The 19,257-nt window shown below is 48.4% G+C and overlaps 2 protein-coding genes across 11 annotated transcripts; both read left to right on the top strand.

The window, feature by feature from the left end:
• Positions 1-269: 269 nt before the first annotated feature.
• Positions 270-3,861, top strand: LOC129196223 (TLC domain-containing protein 5-like). Of its 3 annotated transcripts, none has more exons than XM_054803350.1 (3): positions 270-304; positions 794-990; positions 1,689-3,861. In XM_054803350.1, exons 2-3 carry the CDS (start codon positions 795-797, stop codon positions 2,225-2,227), a joined length of 735 nt encoding a protein of 244 aa, XP_054659325.1. In that variant the 5' UTR covers positions 270-304; position 794; the 3' UTR covers positions 2,228-3,861. The 3 variants fall into 3 exon arrangements, with proteins under 3 accessions (XP_054659325.1, XP_054659324.1, XP_054659323.1); XM_054803349.1 differs by having other exon boundaries at positions 272-304; positions 791-990; positions 1,689-2,227; XM_054803348.1 differs by lacking the exon at positions 270-304 and adding an exon at positions 588-606 and having other exon boundaries at positions 791-990; positions 1,689-2,227.
• Positions 2,664-17,305, top strand: LOC129196221 (TLC domain-containing protein 5-like). 8 transcript variants are annotated; one of them, XR_008574100.1, is made up of 4 exons: positions 6,361-6,430; positions 9,076-9,275; positions 9,698-10,439; positions 11,715-17,305. XR_008574100.1 is itself a non-coding variant. In XM_054803344.1 (4 exons), the coding sequence occupies exons 3-4, from the start codon at positions 9,077-9,079 to the stop codon at positions 10,234-10,236; spliced, it is 738 nt and encodes a 245-aa protein (XP_054659319.1). In that variant the 5' UTR covers positions 7,729-7,744; positions 8,515-8,764; position 9,076; the 3' UTR covers positions 10,237-11,012. The 8 variants fall into 8 exon arrangements, 6 of the variants coding, with proteins under 6 accessions (XP_054659317.1, XP_054659316.1, XP_054659320.1 ...); XR_008574099.1 differs by having other exon boundaries at positions 11,040-17,305; XM_054803344.1 differs by lacking the exons at positions 6,361-6,430; positions 11,715-17,305 and adding exons at positions 7,729-7,744; positions 8,515-8,764 and having other exon boundaries at positions 9,698-11,012.
• The last annotated feature ends 1,952 nt before the right edge of the window (positions 17,306-19,257 follow it).

Here is a 19,257-nt window from a genome sequence, read left to right as displayed (position 1 = left end):
CCAGGCAGCACGGCCCTGGCCCTGCCCCGGGCACGCAGCGGTGCTGCTCGGATCCCTGTTCGCCTGCGGGGTCGCTAAGCAGGGCAGAGCGAACGGGGCTGGGGAGCGGAGCGGGCAGGAGGAGCATCCTCCGGGGGCGCGGAGATTTGGGGGCGGGGGGAAGACCCTCCCCGGCAGGAGCTGCCCCGGCCGAGGGCGGGGAGGGGACGGGAAGATAAAAGCCTCTTGGTGCGCGGCGGCACCGCCTCCCTTCCCGGGCAGTCCCGGAGCCTGCAGAGGGGCAGGCAGCGGCAGCGAGCCCGGGGTAAGGAGCGGGCAGGGGGCCCCGCGCTGCCGGGTAGCCCCGGGGCAAGCGCCGCTCCGGTGGCGCCTGTTCTGCCCCCGGCCCCGCGCCGTGCTGGGGTAGGGGGTCCGGCTGTCCCGGGGGGCGAGAGGCGGTCGGGCAGGGCTGATCCGCCTTGGCTCGGGCGGTGCTGGGATCTTGCTCCCCCCCAAGCACGGTAGGGCCGTGGTAACGAGGAGGGGCTTGCAGGGACACGGTGCTAAAGAGGGCCTCGCGCTCACGGGAAGGGCGCAAGGCACGTTTCGGTGGCGTTGTTATGTTTGGTTGGTTTGTTTTGCTCGTGTGTGCTTTGGTGTTTTGGGTTTGGTTGGTGGTGGTTGTTGTGTTTTTTTCCCCCCCCCCCGGGGTTTCTGTGAATTGGCTGGGGTGGATACGGAGGCAGATGGTCTGATGGACACACCTTGCTACAGGGCCGTAGCGCTCACAGCGTCCTCACTCTGTGTTCAGCAGGATGGTTTCCATCGTTCTTGAGGTGACCTGCAGCTTTGTTGCCTGGCTGTTTCTGTACATCTGCTTCCGCTACTGGAACAAGTGCTGCTCCTATGAGTGGAGCTGTCGCTTGGTCACCCTGCTGCATGGAGTGATTGTCACCTGCCTCTCGGGTTACGTTGCTCTCTTGGATGGCCCCTGGCCTCTGACCCATGCAGGTATGTTTGGAGTCTCAGCCTGATGCATGTCCTTGTCATGCAGCGTGGAGGTCTGTGGTTCTGTTGCAGGTGGAGTGGGGGGCTGATTGCTTTTGCTGTCTGGTCTCCTATGTGTATGTTTTTGGGGTAGGATTTTCTCCTATGTGTATGTTTTTGGGGTAGGATTTTGTTTAACTCCTCTGCTTCTTCTCCAGTCCTTACCACTTCCTACTGTTAATATTTTTTTCGTTTTGTTTTATCCATGTACACATTGAAAGTTTTCAGGTCGGCAGCTTGAGTTTATTGCAGCATCAGGTGTAGCAATGTGTTGAGAATAGACTAAGTGCTGCTCGCATCTTTAAGGGTGTAGTAGCTTCTGGCATTTGGTTATGGGGTTTTGTTTGCTGTTTTCTATCATTAAATCTCAAATAGTTCTGCTGATGGGGGTTAGGCTTTCCATACCTGCTTTCTAAAAGGGTGGAGAGAAAAAGAGGAACAAAAGTGTGGCAGGATGGGCTGGGCTGCCTGGATCTGCTAGGCAGGCTGAAGTGTGAAGGGAGAGCAGAACCAGACATCCAAGCTTCCAGCCTGGCATTTGGCCCCTAGGATAAGGCTGGAAACTAAGGAGGAAAGAGGCATAACTCACAACTCGTATTGCTCTGTATTGTAGAAGAATGTCTTAAGTAAGATCCCAGGCTTACGTACATCTCTCATTTCAGGTTCACCAAACACGTCTCTTCAGATCCACGTGCTGTCCCTGACCTTGGGTTACTTTATCTTTGACCTGGGCTGGTGCCTATATTTCCAGACAGAGGGGTACCTAATGCTGTTCCATCACACGCTGAGCATCTGTGGCATGATCGTGGTGCTAGGACTCGGGAAGTCTGCTACAGAAGTCAATGCTGTTGTATTTGTTAGTGAGATCACCAACCCACTGCTCCAGACCCGCTGGTTTCTGCGGGAAATGGGATGTTACCACACTTTCCTGGGAGAGGTTGTGGATTTCTTCTTTGTGTTCCTCTTCCTGGTGCTGCGAATCGGAGGAGGAGCTTTGATCATGTATGCAATGGTGACATCCCCCGATCCCAGCTGGCTCCTCAAGGCTGGAGGCCTGGCCATGTACACTGTGTCTTTGGGGTTCATGGTTGAAATCTGCCGCTTTGCTAAGAGGAAAATGTTGAAAAAATATCATTCCTGGACAAGCCTGAGGAATATGAATGCACCTGTGAAAACTAACGGGCACTCGACAGCTCATTAACAGGTTGTGGATGAAAATCCCTTGGGTTAGGGTCCTGGCTACTGAAGCCTATTCCTGTGAAAAGAACTTCTAAAAGCAATGTGGAATTGACTTTCTGGCGCTGGCAGTGGTCTGCTACCCCTGGAGGAGATGAATCAGTGCTAGGAACAGGGGAAAACTGTCAGAAGAGGGGTTTAAGTGGAAATCTGAGGAACCTGACATGTTCTCTACTGAGCTGACTTCTCCATCAATGGTACAGTCTCAAGGAGGGTGATAATGCCAGACCTGTTCAATCTGCAACCAAATAATTGCACTGTCTGTATGTTCCGTAATCATTTTGGAGGTAGAATTATCTTACAGTGTAGAGCCAGAAAATCAAATCTGAAAAATCGCATCTTCCTGCCAGTGGGACTGGGTAGGGGTGCGACCGCACAAAGATTTGCTGAGCCTCGCTCTCTCTTAATCCTGGAGTTGGACAGCACGCCTGACTAAGTACTTGGATGAAAGTCTCTGAACAAGATTCAAGTGCTTGCAGGGGTATGGTGGAGTTGTCCTTTGAGTGTGCGAAGTGATGGCACTTGAGGTGAGGCAGTGTTTTACCTCATTGTTTTTAATGATACATTTCTTTTTTTTAAATATTTGCATTCAAGCAGATACTGATCTTAGAGCAGGGTGATGTCACTGGGATTGAGTCAGGCCCTTGCAAACAACAGTCAGGAATTAGACTTGTGCCAATAAACTCCATAAGCAGGTGTTCAGCTAGCCCTGGATTGCTTTAAAAAAAAAAATCGAGCATTTTGTGGATGAGGGATGATAGAAAAGAGCCCTCTCTGGATGCTCTTTCTGTTCAGGGGTTGGGTCATTTACACTTTAAGCTGAATGCACAGCTAATGAGTCTAAGAAATGACTATATTTGCAGGGGTGACAGTAACGTTTAGGCAGATCTCAGTGTAACATCTGCTCCATTCCAGCAGGTGTCAGAGTATGGACCAGTTCTCTTGTTTTCTTTACCTCTCAGAATTGTGTTCTGACATTTCTCCTGGGGTTTTAATGTGAATTTCCCTCTGTTTAAGGCTGCAGTTCAGATGTACCCTTCCATGAAAGCCTCTCTTACAGCTGAGAAACAAGCAGCCTTGTGTTGCCCTCAGGCTTAGCAAGGCTGCTTGCCTTTCCTTCCTGCTTTATGCAGAGGAGCTTCTTCATGGAGCTGAGGAGCCCCTGGAACGGCCTGTGTGGCTCTTGCTCGGGTGAGGTGTCACCCCTGCTGCGGAGGTGAAGGAGGGGAGCAGTGGGAATACAGCTGCTGTGAGGATGCAGCCTTACTAGCTCCCCCATGCCTCTTATCTCACTAACTTTGGCACCGTTCAGGGCAGATATCTGCCTTGGCTGGGCTTAGGAAAAGGTGTCTAGAGAGATTAAAAAACCGACATGAAATAACCTAACTTTTGGCATGCCCTCTGAATGCATTGCAGCTGTGAATCCGAGGCAAGTTAGCAGGCTGATACGTTTAGAAAAACGGAGCCTTACACTCCTGATACCTTGCCAGCACGGCTCTGGGAGCCTGGCCTTGTGAGCTATGAACTCTTGCCGGAGTCACTGTGCTCTTCTGAGAACTGCCGAGTGATGAGACTTCTAATAAAGTTATATTCTCTTTTTAAAAAGAAATGATTGCTGTACTATTCTTTTGTTCCGGGTCTTAAGGAGGCAACGGAAGTTAGTGCTGAGGAGAACAGGCTTGAGGGTAGCCTGAGCATGCTAAGGCTAGTAATCGCTGGCAAAGTGCTGGCTCATGCCCTTCATGCAGCTGAGGAAGGAGTCTGCTGGGGGGGAAACAAGTGCACACCGAGCCACATGCTCTAGAGCTCAGGCTTGAGGTGTGAAGGACAGATGAAGGTCAGCTGAAGCTCAGATTAGTGACTAATGTCCCCATAACCTGCCTTGCCAATGAGTCACAGTCAGTATCAGGGAACTGAAGAACCCTTCCTTCAGCTGAAGGACAGTAACCCAGTGCACCCAGCTCGCCTGCACGCGAAACAGAACTGATGGTGGTTACTCTGAGATTTGGAGCAAAATGAGTGCCCTCAGGTGGTCATCCACCACATCTCATCTAAGCATAGTGTTGGTGTTAAACCCTCTGATGTGATGCTAGAAAATCATCTGGCTCCACCCTTGTATCCCATTGGATTTCTTATTTGCTAACACTTCAAATAATGTAATTTTTTCAATACAGGTGCCTGATTTTTATCTGTCAAATATGCTTGAGGGCTTTTACGGTCACAGAAAGTGAGCATCAGTCTTGGCCCGTCACTGAGGAAGGCTGTTGGACTCTTGGGTGTTTCTAATTCTTGTACATTTCCAGTTTATTGGTGGACAAGAAGTTTCCCAGTGTTGGCAAGCTGGTATGTTCTGCGGACCTTCAGCGTTGTAAGCTCTTGTTAGAACGGGTACAGAAAGAAGACAAGAGGAAAGAATGTACTGCTGAGGGAGGATGTGGCTGTGCTAAAATGGGTAGCAGGGTGCAAATAACTGTTAGCAGAGGTCCCTGTCCTGAGCTGTTTTGCTGAATGCTATTCATCTGCAGGCAGAATGAGCCCGTGCAACTCGGCCTGTCTATTTAAATGGCTGACTCTGCACAAAGCAAACAAGAAAATTAGTGTATAAGCCGCACCTAACTTCTGGTACAATCCACGGCGAGATGATTTGACTTGCCACCTTGTGTCTCACTAAATGCAGATTTTGCACATTGTACGATCTAGAACATAAAAAAACCCCGCAACTCCTCCTCTATATTCTACCTCAGGCATTAAATGGTCCTTGTCTTGTTAGGACTTTCAGAGGGCTCTTCTGTGACCATCTCTGTTGTTCTTCCTGGCTGCTCAGTTTCTGTGCTACGAGTCAACATCAGCCCTACAGTTGTCCATCTGTCATTTAGCTTTATCCTAAGCTAAATATTAGAATAGCTCCATCTCATTTGTTATAGGGGCTCTTGGAGGTGGTGCCTGGTCCGGCAAAGGTAGAGGAAAGCAAAATGAGACCTAGGATTTGTCAGAGAAGCAAATGCACTATTAATGCTAGTGAAGATGTTGTGCAGAAATAGCTGAAGAATGAGCATCTTGTAACAATAGGAACCAGTGCCTGGCCTGAACTGGAGAAGTAAGCTGGAAAGATACCCGGTTGAAAACAGGCTTGTTACAAGTGCTGTAAGAGGCAGGACAGCCACTCCCATCATCTGTATTTCAAAAGGTAAAACTTGACAGGATGATGGAAAGAAAACCAACCTATTTCTGGGTGTGAGAGGTTGTTTTGATTGCAGCCTACAAGAGGAGCGTGTTGGTTGGCAGAATGTTTTTGTAAACTACTTTAGGTGTCCTCCATAAGCCCTGGATTTTGCTCCTCTGCGGATATAGACGAAGGCGGGAGAGAAAATAGGTGGTTTAGCACTGAATGCTTGTAGTGAGAAGAAATTGCTGGGCTTTGTAACTGCTGCATAAGCATCGCATGAGAGGGTATGTGTAGGGCACGGCTGTGCGTTTTCCCAGCCTGCTGAAGCTGCCCGCTCTGTGCTGTGCCTGGATGATAAACCCCGCGGGGTATGTTACCTCGAAGCCAATGCTATGCTGACGCAGTTTTGCAAGTTCTGTAGGAGAGTCAGTTCACATCAGGTGCTGCCTGGGTGTGAATAAAGCTGCAGCCGTGCGGTCATGCCTCTTATCTCTGGGACTGGAGATGATTGAAGCGGGTGGTGGGACTAATTTCCCGCGCCCGCAGGGTGAATGATGCTGCGTGTGTGCGCCCAGTGGGAACGCGACCTGTCTCTTGTTCCGTGAGCAACAACCAGTTGGGTGTTGAACCGAGGTCCTCCCTGCCTGCCAGAGGCCTGCAAACCTGCGAGCTGGAGCAGTCGGGGCCGGCCCCGAAGGCCACCGGCCTCTGGCTGGGGCTGGGAGGGATGCGCTGCGGGGCGAGGCGGGAGCGGAGCGGCTGTGGGAAGCGGCAGAGCCGGGCGGTGCGCCCGAGCCCTCTGTGCGGGGCCGGCCGGGAGCGCCGGGGCCCCTTCCCTCCGCTTCCCGCGGCCCCTGCCGTCCCTCCTCCCCGCCAGCAGGTGCCCCTCGGCCGCCGCCCGGCCGCCGCCGCTTCCTCTTCCCGGGCGCCGGGGGGGGGGGGGGGGGTGGTGGGCGGCGGAGGCGCGGCGCCGGGCCGGCCCCAGCAGCCGCGTCCCTCCAGGTGGGTGTGCGGGGCCGGGGCGGCCGAGCTGAGCTGAGCTGAGCTGGCTTCCCCTGCGGCTTGCGGGCTGCAGCTGCGGGGCGGGCACCTTCCCCGAGGGCGGCGGCGTGCGGGGGCCCGGCCCCGGCAGCCCCGCACTCCCGGCCCCGCTGGCCGGCCGGCCGGTCCCCGCAAAGCTGCGGAGGCCGCTGGCGAAGAGCGGGGCCGGGAGGCGCGGAGGGAGCGGTGCTCGTTCGTCGGCGGGCCCGCGGGCAGGTGGGGCGAGCGGGGCGGGAGGCCCCGGGGCAGGTGCGCGGGCGGCGGCAGGGAGAGGGCGGCTGCATCCCGGGGAGGGGGGCTGCTGGCTGCGGGCGGGCTCGGGTCGGCTGGGCGGGCGGCGTCCGTGTTTTGGGGCACGGTGTGTAGGGCTCTCTGGGCTCCTCCATTTTCTCATTTGTACAAGGAAAAAAAAAAAAAAAAGGAAAAAGGTCACGGTGTTTTGCTGGAGGTGCCCATCTCGTTTGTAAGCTCTTTTGGGGAGAGCGGTACTGTTCTGGACTAGGATTTTAGGCACATGTAATTATTGTAGAGGCTGCTTTTGTTCACGGCCCCATTGCTACTGGTGGTACAAACGATGATAATTACTGATGTTTTCAAAGGATATTGCCCTTTCCAGTGTGTGGGGACAGGTGTAATTCACAGGTGCGATATATATTGTATATGCTAATGACGAATGTTGAGCTTTGATGTGCAATGGGAAGGTAGCCCCCATCTTTCTTTCCAGGGGATGGAGAAACATCTTTTTCACAAGTAGGTGTGGAAAACACCTCAAAATGTTTCAGAGGTCATTCCTCTTCCTTCTACCAGCCTTCTCCAGCTGCCCGATCCCTTTTGTCACATCAGAATTCCTCCTGCCTTGTCTGCCCTGACTCTGAACGCTTCCACACCTCAAGTACCAGGAACGTCAATGGAAAGGCCTAGTCAGAGCGGTTAATCACATCCTCATTTCGTGTCCCTGTGTTCCCAAGGTCCATTATAACATAATGGTTTTGTTTACCCAGCCTCCTAAGTCATTCCTGGTAGTACTTGCAACAGGCCAAACAGGAAGGTTGGGCATTGCAGCTCTGACTCCTCGTCACATGCAGCAGTCCTTTTGGTTTCCCCAGCGCTGGGTGTGCGTCCAGCGCGCTGGTCAGCAGGTACCGGCAGGACCAGCGGCGCTTTTGCTGTCACGCAACTGGAAACTCGCGTATGCCAGGGTGTGATTCACCGTCTTTCGATGCACTTCTCTGAATGCTCAGGAGTAATGAGACACATCTTTTATTTCATGGGAAGGTATTATAAATATGAACAAGATGTAGATATTAGAGTATTACATATTTGAGGGGGCTTTTAAGAACAAGAGCAGTGTCCTCCATAGATGTTTATGCACTGTAATTTTGTTCTGGCAGTATGTCCTTTGCTTGTTTGAGAGATTCTGTATTGCACGGTGAGTGAGGGAAGATGTATAAAAGAAATACTGCTCAAAAAATCTTTATGGGCATAGATTCTGATCATTTTGCATCAAAAAGATTTGGAGGTCTTGGTGCCAGAAAAGATGAAATGAAGCCTGCTGTTGGGAGAGTTGGCTGGTTTTCACCTTGCCTCACTCCTCTCAAACGGCAGAGGAGGGGGTGTCCAGCGCCTTGCCCAGGGGAGGCGCGAGGCAGGGCGGGGGGCACGCATGCAGTGCAGCCAGGGGTAGGAAAGGGACTGTCTGTGTAAGCACTTGGCTGCTCCCGAAGCTGGTGGGTTGCTTTATCTGGTAGCCGTTTGCTGGGGGATGCTTTATTCTAATCTGAGCTTTGTCGTCACATGCTCATGAAGAAACTTGAACTACACGTTGTTCCACTGGAAGTTTTCTTTGGGAAGACAAGGGCATTTTAAAGCATTTTTTCCCAAACTGTCCTGGAAATGTGTTAAAGGTTAAAATTTAATAGCAGGAGGAGAAGGCAATGCCTTTGTGTTTCTTTTGAGCTATTTGCAGTTGGTGTCACTGCACTGGGAAGAATTATCAAGAGAGGCTGTGTGTTTTTTGGGTTTTCTTAGTTTTTTTTTTGTTTCAGGAGAGGAGGAACCAAGCTAGCAAACAGCACGACAGGATGAGTAGGTCAGGTGGGGCAACACAAGCAGACCAGTCAAATGTAGATATATGGGCAGGGAAGAAAAACAAAGGGGCAGGAGTAGCTCTTGATCAAAGCCTTATTGTTATGTGTGGCACTCGTCAGACAGTGCAGATGAGCGCTAACGTATCCCAGCAGATCCTGCATCGTAGACTGGTTGGGGAAGTCCTCTGAGGTGCATCTCCAAGTCGCGGTATGTATCCTGTTCAACCAGGCTAGGAACTCACTGCCTTACGAGGTCATTGCTCTCAGTGTGTCTTCCCACAGCTGAGGTGACGCTGGTGGGTGCCTGTGTGCTGCTGCCCTAATTCTCAAGGATACCCTTCTTTGAGCTGGGCCTTCCTCCCGTTCCTCTGCAGAAAAAAAATTGTCAGGGGCAAGCAACACGATCAGGAAACAGCGCAATACGCTCAGTGCTGGGATGGTTACGAGTGAAATGCTGTACTGGGCTAACGCTGCCGAAGGCTAGAGCTGATGCATTTTGTCTTTCTGTTCGTGTGACAGGATGCTGTTCCCTCTGCCTCTGCGGGTAGCCTGCAGTCTGCTTGCCTGGCTCTCCCTCTACGCTTGGTCCTGCCATCGCTACAAGCACCGGAATTACGAATGGAGCTGCAGGCTGGTCACGCTGACCCATGGCATCCTTGCTACGTGTCTCTCTGCGTACATTGGCTTTATTGATGGTCCCTGGCCTTTGAGTCACCCAGGTAAGTAAGGAAATTTGTGGTCCCAAGTCCCCCAACGGGTGATGGCACAAAGTGGGGTTCTCCTGCCACCTCAGTATCCAGCCCACTGGAGGAGTGATGATTGTAATGATATCTGAGCTGCTTTGTGATGGAAAGTGCTAGAGAAATGGAGAGACTGGTACTGTATTTTGCTAGTGTAATGGCCCTCCCCAGCTGCAATCTGGCAGAGTGTGTGATCACGTTGTGTGGCCATTACGTGTGCGCAGCTGTTGGACTAACAACTCTATTATTGTGACTTGTCTGACTTCTCCAGCTGAGCTGTGATCAGTACAAGCTAATACCAGCCTGCCGGTGCTGAAGGTGAATACCCCTTCCTTGTCTTGGGTCCTGCCTGCTCGTTGCCTCCATGCTTTAAAGCTCTGTCTCGTGTCTTTATGTTTCAGGATCGCCAAACACAACTCTTCAGGTACACGTCCTGTGCCTTAGCTTGGGCTACTTTCTCTTCGACCTTTGTTGGTGTGTGTACTTCCAGACAGAGGGTGCCCTGATGCTGGCCCACCACCTGGTGAGCATCTTGGGCATCACGGCATCATTGGCACTTGGGGAGTCAGCTGCGGAGGTCAATGCCGTCATCTTTGGTAGTGAGATCACTAACCCGTTGCTGCAGGCCCGCTGGTTCCTGAAGGAGATGGGATGTTATCACAGTTTTACAGGCGATGTGGTGGATTTCTTCTTCGTGGTCCTCTTCACTGGGGTGCGGATTGGAGTGGGGGCCTGGCTGATGTACTGTGAACTTGCTTCTCCCAAACCCAGGTGGTACATTAAGCTGGGCGGTGTCATCATGTACGCTGTCTCCTGGGTTTTCATGGTCAGCATCTGTCGCTTCGCTAGGAGGAAGAGCATGAAGAAGTACCATGCTTGGAGGAGCCGGAGGAGCGATGAGTTATACTTGAAAACTAATGGACATCTGAAAAACCACTGACTGGATGCTGAGTAAAGACTTCCTCGAGTTTACAGTCTGGCAAGAAGGGGATCATGCCTGAAATGCCACTGTCGGGAGAGGAGCCAACACACATTAGCAATTCTGGAGCCAAATTTATCCCTGGCATAACTCCACTGAAATCCATGGAGCTATGCCATGGATTCATTGGATCTGCAGTGTTTGGCCTGGCAGAGGCTGGCTCGGTGTGTACGGAAGCATACGCTAAATGATATGAGTGAAAGAAGGGCTAATTTTACCGACTAAACATAACTAGTCCAGCAGTACAGGTGTAAATAGTAATGTTAGTAGCTAACTCCTTCAGCACTGGCAGAATCTTGGAAGAGAGGAGAAAATAGCACTACGTTTTCATGTTCAGTGTCCTGTATGGTCTAGACAGCTAGAGTGACTCTTCATACTGTTAGGAAGAAGCATGTTCTAGTGTTTCGTCAGTTGGGATTCCTGGCTCTTCCACCAACTTGTTATGTGACCTTGGGCAAGTCATATAACTCTAACTCTGTGCCTAATTTCCCCATCTGTGAATTGGGGGTGATGGAGCTGGTCCATCTGTGTATGCACTTTCAGATCTTTGCTTGAGAGGTGCTATATAAATGCAAAATGATGGTTGTTACCTGCACTTTCTTCATTATCCCTGTATTTCCTTTGGGAGAACTGATTTTGGTGGTTGAGCTAGAGTGTGACTCTAGAAAGAATAGTATTTTAGGTAGGTTGTTGTTTCCTACCCTTTCTGTTTCCTTTAAATAACTTATTTAATAACATATCGATAATAACTTATTTTTCACTAGTGTCCGGAAGCTATAATCGGCAGTGGCGCCTTGCAGGACTAGGTGCTCTGTGAATACACTGAAAGTCACAGCCCTCGATGCGAAACACTTCTCTGACTTTTTCCCATCTTCTTCATCCCTGACTGTTAAAACTCCACCCACCCCCTCCAAATACTGCTTTTAGCTCCTTGCGTGACCAACACTCCATTGTGAGAAGCTCCATCAGGACTTGCCAGTAAGTGGCTTTCTGGCTGATGGACCAAGCCCTGATTTGTCTGCAGAATGCCAAAATTCCCTCTGCTGTGCTTATTGGCCCAAGTGCAGGCGTAGTGTGGAGCCAGCCTGAGACCAAACGGCATGCCTTGAGATTGTCAGGCAAATACCTTCTCTAAGCTGTAAGTAACTTTTACAAATACGAACGATAAATGCAGAGTGGTTTACTGCAGCAATCTGCAAACAATCTGTACTTACCGGTTTTGGCAATCTAAAGGGAACAGGGGCCAGAACCTGGTTTGTAGTGAAGGCTGTGTATTTCTCTTGCACTTGAAAGTGTCATCCCAGATTCAGATCAGTGTATCTGAACCCGGAGTCTGCCACAGTGTTTGGGGATAGTGGGGCACTGTAGGTGAATGTCTGGGAGCTCTGTGGAAAAATGATTGACAAACACTTGAAACTAGCATCGATGTTTTTCCCTAGGACCATAGATACCAGTTTCAACAAGAATGTTTCCTCAGATCCAAATTGGGATTTCTGGTTCAAGACTGGACAACGTGCATCTTCAAAACTTGGTGGCTAAGGTGGAAGAGCTCCTCGGCTTCAGATCAGTTCTCTGCCCTGTTCAAGCCAGAGACCTAACCTTGGCTCTCCTTCATCTCAATTGATGCCTTGACCCTGGGCTTTGAATTCACTTCTGTCTCCCTGATTGGATCTGGGTCACTTTACAAAAGTGAGCATTTATAGGGTAAGAGAGACTTACTTTACAGCCTAATAATGAAAGAAGCGAGAGGCACAGGATCTTGCCTTTTTTAAGCAAAAAAGTGAACTTGACTGGGAGAAAAAAGAAGCGTTCCCTATCTGGTCTTATTTGCAGGGAAAAACTGTCCCCTGCTTGGCAGCTTCTGGTGTTTATTGCGCTGTATGTTCTTAAGCGCTGTTCCTTTGTTATTGCTGTCGGTGTTACGATCACTTATTTTGAGCCTCAGCACCAGGCCTCCAGAGCAGCTCAGGTGCCGGTTCCGCTGTGAGCCTTGCCCGTCGCAGCCAAAGACCTGAAGAGCCCAAAGCACTTCAGATTAGCAGAGCCAACCGATGGGTGAGCTGGTCCTTTAAAGGAAACTTGACTCATTTAGCACAGCACAGTGACTATTGAGCCTTGAAGGGAGACAAGAAGGGCTAGTTGGGGCTTGCTGGTTCTTTCCCAGCGCTGCTGCTGCTGCTGTGAGGTGTGTCAGGGAGGCCTTTTGCCTCAGCTTACCCACTTTATTAAGTGGGGTACAGTATTACCTACCTCGTGAGGTGTTTTAATTTGTCAGCACTAAGCCACCTTTGATTAATGCTTGGTGGTCTGTGTCAAGCTGTGCTGTATAAAGGCAAAATGCTGTTGCTTTGAGTGAAGCCCTTTTCACTATGACCCATCATCAGTACGTTGTCACCTGAATATGGCACTTCCCAGCATCTGGCTTGCCTCACAAAAGCAGGAGTCCAAGGTGTTTTGCAGTGGTGCTTATAGGTAGGAGTCAAAAGGAGTAAGCTAGGCACGTGCATAAAGATCAGCTATGCTGCTTCTTGTTCAGGCGGACTTCCAAGTTGAAGAAAGGTTGTCGGGTGGATTTTCCCTAGTAAGGATTGCAGTAAATCTGGACCCTGAAGAGTTTCAGCAACCAGCCTGACCAGGGAATAAGGGCTTTCAGCAGCAAGTCCTGTAGGTTAAAAACATCCTGTTCATTCCTCAGTGCAGCTGTCGACTTGCCCACCAAGAAGCGTTTCCTGAGCAGTCCTGGTGATTCGCACTCTGATGAGGTTTGGTGTGCAGCTTAATGCATGGTTACAGCCCTTCTGTGGGGGCTGTACAGCCCATGCCTGCCCAAGTGTGAATAAGGGTGTCAGTGACTGCAGGTATCTGTGAAACACCTTGTGTGAAGATGTTTTGAAAGATGATGCGCTTAATGGCTGAGTGGTCCCCTTTGAAGTGGGGGGAAAACTTGGTTGGAAGAAGTAGAGCACTGTGATCAATGTTTAGAAGTTAAACAAGGGCACGAGAAAACAAAAGAGCAATTAGGAATGGCTTTATGAGGTAGAGCTAGCAACGATGTCTCAGAGAAGGGCCTCGTAGTCTGTGTAGTGGGCATCTGCATAGAATCACAGACCCAGAAAGAAGTGTAACTTCTAAGCTGTGGAGCACATGGTGGGACCTGTCCTCAGGCTCATCCATAGTGGCTAGAGCAAATTGTAGAAGGAAACTGCAGAACTAGTGTGAAATAATAACTTGTGTTTGAATTACTGTGTAATAGCAACTAATCCACCAATGAATGGTGTAGATTCTTTGTATTATGTTTTATAAAATAAAGATTATTTAATTATATGAAGAATTTGGTTTCTTTCTTTGGATGCAGTTCTTAAGTTGTATTGCGTATTGCTGGATGAGTCGGCATTGCCAGTGCAAACAAACAAAGTGATGGTTGGTGGGTGCTTTTTAGGGACTGAGCCAACAACTTGTACAGCTTTCACCATTATTGCTTCTTTGACACGTAACAGGCAGAGAAGTTACTCTTCTTTGCAAAGTTCTTGCAAACACAGTAGTTTGGTGTTTGCTAATAGGTGCTTTCACGTTGCTGACTGGCTGAACAGGGTGCATTTCTTCCATAGCGTTTCATCCCGGGCCTTTCATGCGCCTATCCTCAGGCAACTCACAGAGCAAAAATGTTTCCTTTGTTTTCCATGCCCTATATGCTAGAGGAGAAGGTTCTTCTGTGTTTCCACACCACGAACCATGAGCTCTTCTCGTTCATAAACTAAACATTGTTGGCTAGGAATGGCTTCATTGGAAAGTCTGATAGGAAGAGAGTATGTTTTAGCATTATTTAATGTTGCCTTGTGTGTGGGTACTTCCAGCTGTAGAGATGAGCCAAAGTCAGCGCTGTGCAAAGGTGCAGATTTAATCTGGGGTCTGAGTGGTGCTAGTCTGCCTCTCCATGTGCCTGCTGTGGTGTTAATTGCTTATGTACCGGGGGCTGCTTTCATTCAGAGCCAGAGGGAAACTGCAGGGCTGTGCAGCTGCTGGGAGCTGTGTATATCATGTTCTGTCCATGCCCCGAAGCTCCCTGGGCAGGACTGACTGTGCCACTTAATCTGCTGTGGGAGGTGTGAGCTGCCAGGAGGATGTAGTGCAGGGCTCAGGTCTGTTTGCACAGGGGCTTCTTTTGTCCTCGATGCAATAGCTTAGCACTGGGAAAGGCACCGACACGCAGAACAGCTCTGTCAAGTGATGTAGAAAGTTGTGCGCTCCGTTTTAAAAGCTCTGCTTCAAAGGACGTTCCTAAAATAAGCGGAGAGGAAAACGTTTGTTTCAGTGATGCTTTCAGCAATTGCAGTAAGAGACCCAGGCACCAACAGGAATCTCTGTGAACCGGGCGCTGTACAGACCCAGAGCGGGAGGAAGGCTCTGCCCTGCACGGCCTCTACCAGCAGCTCTGAAACTGCGTGTAGCCGAGCCACGCTCGGGAAAGACCTGTAGCGTGGTGTGGGAAAAGAACAGCTACTTTGCCTTGCTTATGGTCACAGCATTTTGCCGGAGATCCAGCATGCCCAAAGTCTGTTTTCTGTAAACAGGTCAGTCAATTTAGTTGTTTGGATGTAACCCTTAAATCTACCTCAAAATCCTCCAGCGCTGGGGAGCAGCTGCGTGGCGTTGAGCCCTCTAGAGATGCTGGCCTCTTCGCGCTCTACAAGCAGCCCGGTTGCACGATGAAGGGGTCTCGGGGACTGCAATAATTTTTGCTGGGAGTTTGTTTAACCTCTGAGGTAGTCCAGAAGCAGAGAAGAAAGTACAGAAGCATTCTGAAGCTTTGCTTTAAAGCTGCAAGCGTCTTCCTAGTTTCACATCTTCAGGAACAACATGCCAGAATCTCGCCTTAAGTCAGTGGGTAAATGCGCTTTGACTGTAAAGAGTGAAATCTGCTCCCCTACGCCCAATGAATTTATTTTTTTTATCTTCCCATTATTTCTTTTAAAGCCATTCCTTCCCTGCTGCCTGCCTTTTGCTTCTGCTGGCCCTGCAGTAGAGCTTTATAAAATTAACCTCCTCTTTCAGTCTTCTGCCCTCTTTTTCTAGCTGAACTCCTTATTTGTATTTGAAGAAATTGCAATTTTATGATATTCAAGGCTTTATTCCCTTGCAACAGGAGTCCAAGCACTGATTGATATAAAAGCATAGCATTTTAATTCTTTGGAGTCTGCTGTTAGACTAATACCAGCGCTGTCAGCAGGTCCGTTTCTTGGACAAAAAAGATGAGAGAAAGTTTCAAGCTTCTTGGAAGTCATGGGTATGTTCCTGATACTTGCAGACATTGTATAGCTTGGCTGGAAGTGAACTGACACATCTGCTGCCATTTCCAAAGAAGTCAAATTTCAGAGATGGACAGAGAATCAGTCAGCATTACCTTTGTGTTGCATAAGCAATTTCTGAGCATGGAGCAACTCTTTTTTGGTTATGCCAATATACCAGCACTTTTCTCTTTCCAAGTCAGCTTCAAGATGTTCTCTAGTAAATCCGTGTACGAGAAGGTGCTAGCTTTTGCTGGCTTTGTCCTGTTTCCCTCAAGTTCCAGGGGCAGTTTGGCGGCTGATAAGTTGGCAACAGAAGGGATCTTTAGAAAATGACTTTAAGAAGGAAGTGAACGGATCAAGGTGTATGGAAGAGCTTTCGCAAAGTAAGAACCGTTTGCCAGTGGTTAATTTCGTATGGGAAAGAGAAAGTGTAGGTTTCTGTGGCTTCTCAAATGTTACAAAGTACACCTTTTCAGGAATGCTCCTATTATGTTGTTGTTTAAATTGTGTATGGTGTCAGAAGTTCAAGATCTGTTCAGTGTAACAGATAATCCTCAAATGTGATGAGAAATAATGTTATTTTCCATCTCTTTACGTTTTACCCTAATAACAAATACCTGTTTTTTAATCCCCGCTCTTATCAGAGGACATTGATTCTAGCAGAGAGCAAGAAGAAAGGCACATGACAGAATGCACTGCAGCTTTGTCCGTCCTTACAAAGGTTGCTGCTTTAATTATGCTGATATGGAAAGAAAGCTTAGTGCTATAAAAATGCTTACTGCGATGCGGATTATCCAGGTTTAGGAACCGTAATAAGCTGTCACAGTAGAAGCCCTGATAGATTAGGCTATCTGTGTCTCAACAAAGTCAGCAAAGTATTGCATTTGTGTCCAAGTGACTTAAAAGCGTAGACTAGCCCTGTGTGCACTTCCAGCATTTCCAGTGAACTGGATGCAGAGCAAGCTGCCTGTCTGTGGGGAGCAAATCATGTACCTGTTTCAAGGTAGGAGATGGTAAAAGGCTTTGAGTAGCCATGTGGAGCAGAGCATAAATTAATGTGGGGTTTTTTTTTTTTCAGATTAGAGTTGCATCCAGCCAGCCAACAGTGGCCATTGGATTGGTTTTATCAGTTTCTGAAGCAGGTTGCATCCATGTCACATTGAAGCTGGTTAGCATCAGCAGCTGGCTAGAAAATTCAGTGGATGGGCAGAGAGATAGACACGTGTCTGGATTTGATTCAGGGTATCATTACTATCTTCAACTCCCTCAGAAGCAGAATCTCAGCAAATAACAAAATCCCACACATGTTCTCAGCTGGCTCAGAAGAAACTCATGCCAGAGCAGTTCCCCGGGATCGAAGGATGCTGAACTAAGTTAGTGCTTAGGTGAGTTTAGATTGAATTGCAGGGCACTACAAAAAAATCAATAAGGCAGGAAGGTTTAAGTTACGCAAAGCTTGAGAACAGAGCCAGGCTTACGCCAATCCTGACACAAGGTCAAGGTCCTATCCATTCTTCATAAGTCACAAATTCATATGCACATTTGGGAGATGAGCTGTCTTCTCTGTTAGCCTTGGGAATCATTTCCCCTGTGCCTTTCCTCTCCAGCTGCGCAAGGCGTAAAGGTTGGCTGTTGCCTTCCAAAAGCAGCTGACTTTTTTTTCTGCCAGAACAGCCATTGGCATAGCAATTTATGGTAAGTTTAAATAGCAGTCCAAAATACTGGTGAATTTTGGTTTTAAATTGATTGCTTGTAAGTAACAAAAGTTAAAATACTCTTGATCCATTTAATTTTTATGATGGAGATCAGTGAAACTCAGCTAATGGCCTGACGTGCCTGACTTTTCAGCACACAATTTTACGAAGCTATCTATTCCTGAGATCTGCAGGAGGTCCATTGCAGTCATAGCTAAGTTGCGCTAATAGCTGATTATCCTATCTGAAATGTTGTCAGGGGAAATTTTCCTGAAAGAAAAATGATTAAGTATGAACAAACAGTGAATGTAAAATTTGAAGTATACCAACTACAAGAGGCAAGGCAGTGTGATAAATCTGGCATCAGGGAGTTAAAAAAAAAAAAAATCATCTTTTGCTGATTTCCTGCCTTCCTCAGCCCATAGCGGTGCAAAACCTGATCAGACCGCCCCAGCTGAACCCTTACCTTAGGTGGTCAGAGTGCAGCGACCAGAGCACCCCAAAGCTCCGCATTTCGATATGTTTGTTTCAAAAAGGACGGAGGTGCCACACCAGGATTTTCCAGCAGATGGCAACAGCTCCTCAGCGAGCTTCGGGTGCGAGGCTGGAAAACTGGGTCTTTGCAAAAAACCTCAGTGAAACCTTTCTCTCTAAGCCTGTCCCGTGTAAGGCACCCCCAAGGTCTGTCCTTTTTGTGCCATCCTTTACTTTAAGGCAAAGTAAGAAGTTATACTTCGTAGAACTCGACCTTCTTCGCTTCGGGGTCCTCCTTACCCGAGCTGCTTAGCTCTGCTCTGGACTGTAAAAAATAGTGTTGGGGACGTTGGTGCTTTGCCCTAGAGACACGGACTGGTGAGGTTAAAACGCAGTTTCCACTTCTAGCATCTACATCTGTATGACGGCACTATCTGTAAATTCAGGATAAGCGAGGACTTTATAGCTACCAAAAAAAAAAAAAATTATCTCTTTTAATTGGGACTGCACAGTGTAATTGCTTATTGATTTCCCCATCCTGACCCTGAATTTCACACTGTAAAACTGCCCAGGCAGAAGAAGTATCATAAATAGGTGTCTATATTAACATAAGTATGCAATCAGTTCCCACCAAAAAAAAACCCCAGCACTTGCAGAAAAAAGAAGCAGTTATGGTTTCAGAGTCTAATTCTGAACTGGTTTATTAGTGCTTTTTCTTTTCAATTGTTGCATTAAACATTGAAATGTGAATGCAGCCCATTTTGAGCAAGAGTTAATCTGTCGAACCGTGCGGCATGAGGGTTTTATGCTTCCTTTTTGTCATTGGTATAGTTTTGTTTGATGATGCTTCTTTTGACAACATTGAGTACATTTTTGGCAAATGTTAATCATTGTCACTCCGCTGAATTTTACATCCATTTACTGCAGCAGAGGACAAGTTTCCTTCTTGTTCCTAATTTTTTTTTTAGGGTTTCCTCCAGCTAATTGTTATTGTCATTATGTTGTCATGCGCAATAAAATATAATTAAAGTAGTAAAAAAAGCATCAAGACCTAATATGCACATGCTGTGCCTGCCATGAAGCAGGTCTCCCAGGAGCCTTCCTCTCTCAAGGCACAGTACTTGATGTTCCCTAAGTTAAAAGCAGGGAGGTATTTATTGCAAAGATGCCATAGAGAGACACATAATATGGATGGATGGATGGATGGATGGATGGATGGATGGATGGATTCAGGCACTCCATTACCACTGACCTATGTATTGCATACAGCTGCAGAATGAGAGGCAGTCGTGGCTGCATGTCTTGGACACACCCACCCTTTTGGTTTTGGCTTTTTTTTTTTTTCCAAGCCTCTATCTTCCTCAGAAAGAAACCAAAAGAGGAAGTGTAAATGTCCTGCATATGTATGTTAAGTATCATCTAGAAAATGATTTTGTCCCACGCTTCCCCTCTTTGCGCTGAACTTCATCAAAACAAGAAATTCTTCAGACTATCGGACAGTCTCCTGGCTTCCTGATTTATGCTCG

Source organism: Grus americana, chromosome 24 (genome assembly GCF_028858705.1).
Source record: "Grus americana isolate bGruAme1 chromosome 24, bGruAme1.mat, whole genome shotgun sequence".
In the NCBI taxonomy this organism is placed as follows: Eukaryota; Metazoa; Chordata; class Aves; order Gruiformes; family Gruidae; genus Grus; species Grus americana.
Note: the sequence above shows the minus strand (reverse complement) of the source record. Positions and strands in the feature narration are given on the sequence as shown.